Consider the following 9,385-nt stretch of genomic DNA (forward strand, 5'->3'; position numbering starts at 1 on the left):
ACACACTTGGAAAGTTTATATATTACAACACGCCTATGAACCAAGAGTAAACATCTTTTCAAAGTTAATGAGGAACTGGGGACAAAATATAGGTAACATAATTACAGTTTATATATATATTTTATATATATATATATATATCATATATAATATATATATATATATATATATATATATATATATATATATTACACGTTTGGGGACCAAATGTCAACACCTCCCAAAGTTACGCCCTCAAAAGAGAAAACGGCTTGGGAGAGAGAGAGAGAGAGAGAGAGAGAGAGAGAGAGAGAGAGAGAGAGAGAGAGAATTATACAAAATAACACCACAGCCATCTCGAGTACCGGTCTAACCAATGTTAATAATAAATTTATGTAAACCTGTCCCCATAATACCGTTACACTCTAAATTACTGGACGATGTAAAACATGCCCCCAAAGAAGCCATTCCAGGGCCGCCGTTCCCGCTCGAGGAGTTCAGGATAAAGCGTGACCTATGCTTCAACGGGATCAAGGACTCTGGATTAGGGAGTGGTAATGGGAATGGGGGAGTGGGAGTCGGAGAGTTGCATGGGGGTGGGAGTACGAGAGTGAGTGGGAAAGGGAGTGAGAATGATGGTGGAAGTAAGAGTGGTAGTGGTAGTGGTAGTGGTAGAGGGAGAGGGAGAGGGAGAGGGAGAGGGAGAGGAAAGCAGGGTACATTCGCTACTGCTGCCTGGAAGCCATAGGCTAGAGTGACTGTTGGCAGCTTACAGGCTACTGCTGGAAGGCGAGGTCGCCATTTTTTTTTTTTTTTTTTTTTTTTTTAAGGATTGGGAGACATGTTCACGAGTTTGGGGAGAAAGAGAGAGAGAAGAACGTGTAAGGATTTGAGAGAGAGAGAGAGAGAGAGAGACTGCTTCCATTAACATAAGACAAAAAAAGAAATAAACTCGAATAGAACGAGCCTAGTAAACATAAACACACAAACAGACTCTTTTCTAAGTACGGACGGGTGATTAGAACGTTCTGGGAAGGAGGTAGGGGTGGGGGGGCGGGATCAGGGGGTTTCTGCAATTAGAGCTGCAACGATGCAAATGAGCCTAATTAAGTCCACAGCATTGTATAATGTATAATTCACTCTGCTATTCAGCCTCCGATGTCCTCAAGGAATTTCGGTCTCGTTTCAATGAGTACAAATGGAAGGGTCGGCCACGAGGGCTCTTCTTCTCCTGTAGGAGTCAGGTCCTGCAGGCGGGGGAGGGGAGGGAGGGAGGGATGGAGGAAGGAGGCATAGAAAAATTAATGAGAGAGAGAGAGAGAGAGAGAGAGAGAGAGAGAGAGAGAGAGAGACTGCATATCTTCCGTTTTTTCTAACAGCCCCATCGTCTACAGCTTACTACATGCAGTCACACACAGAAAAATAAACATACAGATATGTGTATTACATAATTCCTAAAAGAAGCCCACTTTACAAAAAAAATAAATAAAAAAATAAAAAAGACAAAAGCTCGAACAAACTGAAACAGAATTAGGATTCCGAAATAAAATCACAGCGCCAGAATTCCCAAGAGACTTTTGGATCTCAGAAAGCGCAATGGAGAATTTTGCAAGGCTAGACCTGCGTTGGGATATTCCAACACATCGACATATGTAAGTTAAAAAAAAACATTACAGTGATCCATTATGGATTGAGTTGCAGAGGAAAGCTGTTTATACCAAAACAACATTGTAAATTTCCCCATTATTGACATAAACATATACGACGTCATGTATATATAAATGAAACACTATACTGTTTTCCTTTCGAAAATGAAGCAAAACACTTATTCGTGCCAATCAAGCCGTTTAGGAAGGAATATTAGCTTCAAAAGGGTGAAGGAAAAGCCAAGGAAAGGGCGAAAAGTGAAAAAGACAAGTTGAGGCATCCCCACTTGCTGTTTTTATGAGCATTTAAGATTTTTAAAAATACATATATAACACTAAAATGAATAAATGTCACGAATTTTGGTCTGGATTTAAAATAATGGGTAAGCCATTTACCATTTATTCAACTAAGTATACATTTGAGAGAGAGAGAGAGAGATAAGAGAGAGAGAGAGAGAGAGAGAGAGAGAGAGAGAGAGTTCAACATCAAGAGCTTGCACTATCAGGAAGTACTGAAATAAAACAAGAACAGAAAATGTATTATTTATACAGCAACAAGCACAACAATTTAATATCAATATCGAAACCCATAACAAATGAAGAAAAATAACATAATAACTTCTAGCTGCACCACTGAAGCCAATACTCCAAGTACACTAACGTAAAAAAATCATGGAATTCCACTACCGAATCTCCCACACTTCCCCCACCAGCAAAAAAAAATAAAAAAAATAAAAATTAAGTTTCAGTAGAAAGAAAATCCCATCTTACCAGAAATTAAACACGAGAGACGTTACGGAATAAGGGACAATGAAACTTCAACATAACTACCCAAGCCATGCGATTACCAAAACTGGAGATTGCATGAAATAAAAACTATTCAACCGACCCGGGCAAAACCTCGCAGTTCGAGCATAAAAGGAGTCTGCTAGTTAGTATTACCGATGGTAATAGCCACCTTGGGAGGCTGTTTTGCAGGAATTGCCAGTAGCCATCAGGGAAAAGGATACAGCCATATTATTATTATTATTATTATTATTATTATTATTATTATTATTATTATTATTGCTAAGAAATTCACGATGTCGTGAAATAACTGTTGTATAACAAATGTCGATGATTATTTAAATAATCGAATTAACGTTTATTTCACAAACAATACAACTTATTTATACAATTGTGGACCATTATTATTTTTGTCATTATTACTTAAAATTCGGGCTTCCAGGGAATATGGTGTTTATTTGAAAGAAGTAACAGAAAGAGGGGATTAGTTATTAGATATGAAAAAAAGATTAATTAACAAACTAATAAATAAATAGATAAAAATGTAAGTAAAAATATAAGTGTAACAATACATTTCACAAAAAAGACATCATATGTTTTCCATTAATTACACATGGAAGGAGATTTATTCTGAAACAAATAACCTAATTAAAAATCAATGGCATTGTATTTTCCATTTTTCACCAAGAAGGGATATTTATTCTGAAACCAATAACCTAATTAAAAAAACAATCACAACGTGTTTCACATTTTTCAACAAGAAGGTAGATTTATTCTGAAATAAATAACCTAAAAAAAATTCCAATGCGTTTCCCATTTTTCACCAAGAAGGGATATTTATTCTGAAACCAATAACCTAATTAAAAAAACAATCACAACGTGTTTCACATTTTTCAACAAGAAGGTAGATTTATTCTGAAATAAATAACCTAAAAAAAATTCCAATGCGTTTCCCATTTTTCAACAAGGAGGGAGATTTATTCTGAAACAAATAACCTAATCCAAAAACAATGAAAAATTCTTTTCCACTTTTTTTTTTCAACAAGGAGGGAGATATATTCTGAAACAAATAACATAACCCAAAAACAATGAAAAATTGTTTTCCATTTCTTCAACAAGGAGGGAGATGTATCCTGAAACAAATAACCTAGTTTAAAAACACTGAAAAATATATTTCCATTTTTTCAACAAGGAGGGAGATTTATTCTGAAACAAATAACCTGATCCAAAAACAATGAAAAATTGTTTTCCACTTTTTTTTAAACCAGGAGGGAGATTAAACTGAAACAAATAACTTAATCCAAAAACAAAGAAAATTATTTCCTATTTTTTTTTTCAACCAGGAGGGAGATTAAACTGAAACAAAACACCTGTGGAAGGAGAATTTCCCCTGAGGAACAGAACAAAACTCACGAGAAAGTGTTGACCTCAGAAGGAGAAGAACACACTTGATCCTTCATTGCCAGAGAATTCGTGTTCCATGGGGAGTCCAGATTTTTCCAATAGCAAAAGAACATCGAGTGACAGAATCGCAGGAGACTTTCTCCAAGGGAGGAAAAAGCAGGAATTTTACCATTTTACTTAAGGAGAAAAATACTTATTTTTTGCAAAAAAGCGTTTCACGTTGATTTAAAGGTACAAGAATTTTAGAAGAGGATATTTATGATTTACTTATGAGAATGAAAATGTAAAAAATTGATAATGTGCACATTGAACAGTAGGGAAAAATTAGTCCTAATAAAATGTATCCTATGTTTTACATTTTCGTTGGTGAAAAAACGGGCTACCTGTCCGTAGATTTGAGCATGTTTTAATTTATTTGATGTACTGAATTTAGAGGCTATATTTCTGCTCAGTTATTTTTGCGTTTTCACTTACAAGGGAGAATATATGAACGTGTTTAATTTGCGTCTAATTTATTTGATCCTTGTTGTTAGTATGGGTAGCACTAATTATGAGTATTAATTAAGAAGAAGACTTCACATAACATTAAGTTAGGAATATATTGTTTGCGTCAATCGAAAATCTTGCACGCGTCACGAGTAAGCTGGAGGTCGGATGACGCCTTGTTATGTCAAGGAAGGGAAAAGGGGAAAGCATATATAACTGGAAGTCGGGAAGGAACACCTTTAGCAAAAGTGGGAATTTCAGACTTTTACTTAAGACTGAGACTTACTTATTTGTAAGTAAACTTAGAACATAAAATGGAAATGACACTTTTCTAATAAACCGCATGAAAATGAACAAAAATATGACCACTTTTGCAAGATTAAAACCTTCATCAAAATTTTTCTTTTAATTGAAGATAACATATTTCTAATTAACAGTAAAGGTAAAAATATGTACTGATAATTTTTCTAATAAGCAGAACGTAAGTCTAAAAAATATTAGCCATTACATAAAACAGGAATTTGCATATTTCCAAGTAAACTTAAGCGAAAAAAGATGTAAAGAAATTTTTTTCTAATAAACAGCATGCAAACAAAAAACATTACTGACCAATACAATTTTTAAGTAACCTTACAGGCAATAATATGTAAAAAACAATATTTTTAAATAGACAGAACGTAATTAAATAAAATACAGTTAATTACTTATTTCCAAGTAAACAGAGCAAAACTCTCTCTCTCACGCGCGCACGCACACACACACACACACACACACACTTATATATATATATATATATATATATATATATATATATATATATATATATATATATATATATATATATATATATATAATGTTTGTGTGTGTGTTTTGCTCCGTTTACTTGGAAATAAGTAATTTCCCGTTTCTTGTGTTGTTCAATAATATTTTTGTTTGTTTGCATCATGTTTACATATATCAATACAAAAGAGGAAACTACGCATTTCCAATGAAAACTTCGAGACAAAACAGAGTAAGAAAATGTTTTGCGATAAACATCAAGAAAAAAAAATGATCGATCAACACAGGAACTAGGAAATTTTTTCTTAAATAAACATCATACAAACAAAAAAATTATTGATCAACATAAGCACCAGGAAAAAACCTTTCTTATAATAAACATCATTAAATAAAAAAAATTATTGATAAACACAAGGGCAAAAAGGAAAAAAAATCCTTTTTTAATAATAAACATCATGTAAACATAAAAAAATTAATTAATCAACATAAGCACCGGAAAAAAAAAAAACAAAAAAAATAAAAACCAAGCATTAAAGCATTAAAAAAAAAATTATTGATCAACACAAGCAAACCCAAGAAAAAAAAATCTTTTTTTTTATAAAAAACATCATATAAATTAAAAAAACTTATTGATCAACAATAAGCACCAAAATAAATAATAAACATCAGTTAAACATAAAAATTATTGATCAACACAAGCACCAGGAAAAAAATCTTTTTAAAAATAATAAAATCCATGTAACATAAAAATTAATTGCAAAAAAAACCAACATAAGGGAAAGGGGGAAAAAAATCTTTTAAATAATAAAAACATATGTTGAACATAAAAATTATTGAATCAACACAAGCACCAGGAAAAAAAAAATTCTTTTTTTAATAAATAAACATCATGTAAAACTAAAAATTTTGTTCAACTAAGCACCAGGAAAAAACAATATTTAATAATAAAACATCAATGTAAACATAAAAAATTTATTGTCAACATGAGCACCACCAGGAAAAATCTTTTTTTTAATAAAATTAAAATTCATGTAAACAAAAAATTATTGATTTTTCACAAGCACCAGGGAAAAAGAAAAAAGGTCGTTTTTTTTTTTATTTTTATAATAAACATGAAGCAAACAGAAAAATATCGACCAAGGCAAGCATCAGGAAAACAGCAAAGGAAAGACGATACAACATTGACTCCCCAGGAGCAAAACAATAGAGCAGAATGGCAAAACATGCTGAAAGATTCAGCAGGAGAGAGAGAGAGAGAGAGAGAGAGAGAGAGAGAGAGAGAGAGAGAGAGAGAGAGAGACGGGGCGAGCTCTCTAAAGCTCTAAAGGCGATAGGACGTCTGTCTGTCCGAAATCCGAAATCAAGAGAGGGACAAAAGCGCCGTTTCAGGGCGTGATGGCTTTTTCCTCTCCTCGTTTCTGATGGGGTTAACCGAAGGGAATTGCGCAGATTTATGGTTAATTATTACTTTGAAGGGAGGGTCAGAGGAATAATAAGACATTCTACATACCATGAATATATATATTTATATAATATATATATATATATTATTATATATATATATATATAGATGATGTATATATGCATATATATGTTTATATACTATATATATATATAGTATATACACATATAAATACATATATACATATCTATATATAATATATAATATATATTATTATATATAATATATATATAATGTATTAATATAATTATATTATATAATATTATGTTATATATATATATATATAATATATTATATGTATATATACATATATATATGTATATATGTTACACCCAATCTGTGAAATTGCCCATTTCATGAAGCGAGCAAACCACTTGCCCAGTTCATGAAATGGGCAAATGAACCCTTACTCATTTCATGAAACGGGCAGCCATGATGCATGAAAATATATCTTTGGTACAGAAAGAACCTTTTTATATATATGAATCTCGCGCTGCTGCTCCAAGATCAAATCTTTCTGCACTTCAATGTCATACAATATTATTCAGAGAAATTCAAATAAACGATCGTTATAACGACCATTAAAGTATTTGTGCAGGAAGGGGGAAAAACTAACCAACACGAAAGGACTTTACTTAATGAAACAAGCTACTTTAAACACAACTTAGAGAAAGAAATATTACTAAAACTGAACAGCAATAAATACGGACATACACAAACTGGTTATATTTTTTTTTTCTTAGTATTGGGGTCAAAATAAGGAAAACTATTACAAATTATTGTAAGTTGAAAAAAAACTTTTAATTAAATAAAATACAATTTTTTTAAACAGCTGTTTTAATCATTAAAAATATAGACAAATTTCACGTCTATGTAAGCAATGTTCATACATATCAAACAAATTTACAGTAATTATTTGTCAATATTGTCACATGATTTGTGGCGGTGGCAAGCACTGTTGCATCGAAGGCTAGCTTTCAAACAAGAACACCGCTTTGACAAGCAATTGCTCCTGCAAAGCCATCTCTGGTATCCTTGGCCACCACACACACTTCCTGCTCGAACTAGTTCGCGAATACTTAACTGTTGTTTGGGGATATTTTCAGGCAAAAGTCCTTTGTACTGAACAAATTCGAATTGATTTCTGGCAAGTTTACCATTGATAATTCCACTTTTTGTGCCAATCACATAACCACTGTCTTCAACTGCTAATACAACACCTACTATGTTAGGGGGGTCTCCTTTACTACGGTCAAATTGAGACACCGGTACAGACACATTGTCTCCAACATCAACTGCTCGCATTGATCTAGTGATGCGTGCTAACATTCGTTGAGCTTGCTTTTGAAGACCATACTCAGCTTCCTTTCTTGCCTGTTTTGCTGGATGCAGTACTTCGGTTGAGATATTTTCTTGTTCCATAGCAGGTTGCTGCTGAGAGTCTGCAATTGGATGTGGTTCACGTTCACATTCAGGGTCTACTGATATTAGGTCATCCCGAGCTGAATCTCCGGTAAGTGGAACTTCTATAAGCCTTTCAAGTTCTTCTTCTTCAATACCAGACGATATTTAGCTTATGAATGCATCTGGTAAATTTGACTTAAGACCACATCTTGGCTTGTTGCCAGTGAGCGCTTGATAGGGAGTCATCTTGATTGCCTCATGATATGAACTGTTCATGGCCCACTGAACAAAACGGACACCATAACTCCATTTAGCACAATTATTGTCTCTTATCCATGCCATGAGCTTGAGTTTCATATCCCCATTACCTCTCTCAATAGATCCCTGACTCTGGGGATGCCGAGGACGCCCATTTACTAAGATGAGTTCAGGCCATAGTGAGGCAAGTTCTTGGATCACTTCAGCTGTAAATTCACGTCCATTGTCAGACTGAAGGATGTGTGGTGCACCTATATCTAAGAAGATGAAAAGAAGTTCATTGGCAACCTCAGCTGCTGTCTTTGATTTCAGGGGACGAATCACATGAAACTTCGTTAGATACTCCATATAGTGCAGAATAAAGCGATAACTTCCATCCTTCATAGTCTGCATGTCGACCAGATCTACTTGTCCTCTTTCATTGAGATCTCTTACGGACAGTGGTCTGACTACAACTCCTGCTACCGTTTCTTTTCTGCGACGCTTTTCAACACAGCGCTCACAATGCACGATATATAATGACACAATTGATCTCGGAATATTTCCATATTGTTCACACACCTCCTTGTAAGTCTTCTTTTCGCCACCATGGCCGGTGTTAATGTGGGCTTGTTGGATAATTCCTGTGACTGATTCTTTAGTTGCCATATATTTTCCATTCTTTTTAACTGTTTCTATTTCACCAAAGGAGGCAATCTGAAAAGTTTGCAAGATGTGGTAGTGTTCTCTTTTAAGCGTCTGTCCAGTCTTCCTTCTCTTCAAAATGGCAATTACAGTCTTCTCATATTCAGTAGACCACAAGGCAGCACAACTTGCTATTTGTTCTTCCATGACTAAAGCTTGAAGGGGTTATACAAGATACTTTGAAAATGCCATCATATATTATGTTAAAAGTGTTTGTATTACAACACTTAATAAAAGACTTTAAAACAACTTTTTCTGGTTTAACAACTAGTTTGGAACAAATTTTAAGATTCATGCATGAAACTGCCCATTTCATGAAATGGGCAAGTGGTTTGCTCACTTCATGAAATGGGTAAGTGGTTAGCCCACTTCATGAAATGGGCAATTTCACAGATTGGGTGTAACATATATACATACATACACACACACACACACACACACACACACACACACACACACATATATATAATTTAAAATATATAGGTCTATAAATCCT

At 33.7% G+C, this 9,385-nt stretch overlaps 1 protein-coding gene across 1 annotated transcript; it reads right to left on the reverse strand.

Moving 5' to 3' along the window:
* Window positions 1-523: 523 nt before the first annotated feature.
* On the reverse strand, window positions 524-9,036 carry LOC135210392 (KRAB-A domain-containing protein 2-like). The gene is made up of 3 exons (XM_064243297.1): window positions 8,151-9,036; window positions 7,701-7,985; window positions 524-714 (listed from the first exon to the last, which is right to left on the reverse strand). Exons 1-3 carry the CDS (start codon window positions 9,034-9,036, stop codon window positions 524-526), a joined length of 1,362 nt encoding a protein of 453 aa, XP_064099367.1.
* Between the last annotated feature and the right edge of the window lie 349 nt (window positions 9,037-9,385).

Source organism: Macrobrachium nipponense, chromosome 39 (assembly GCF_015104395.2).
Source record: "Macrobrachium nipponense isolate FS-2020 chromosome 39, ASM1510439v2, whole genome shotgun sequence".
Classification (NCBI taxonomy): domain Eukaryota; kingdom Metazoa; phylum Arthropoda; class Malacostraca; order Decapoda; family Palaemonidae; genus Macrobrachium; species Macrobrachium nipponense.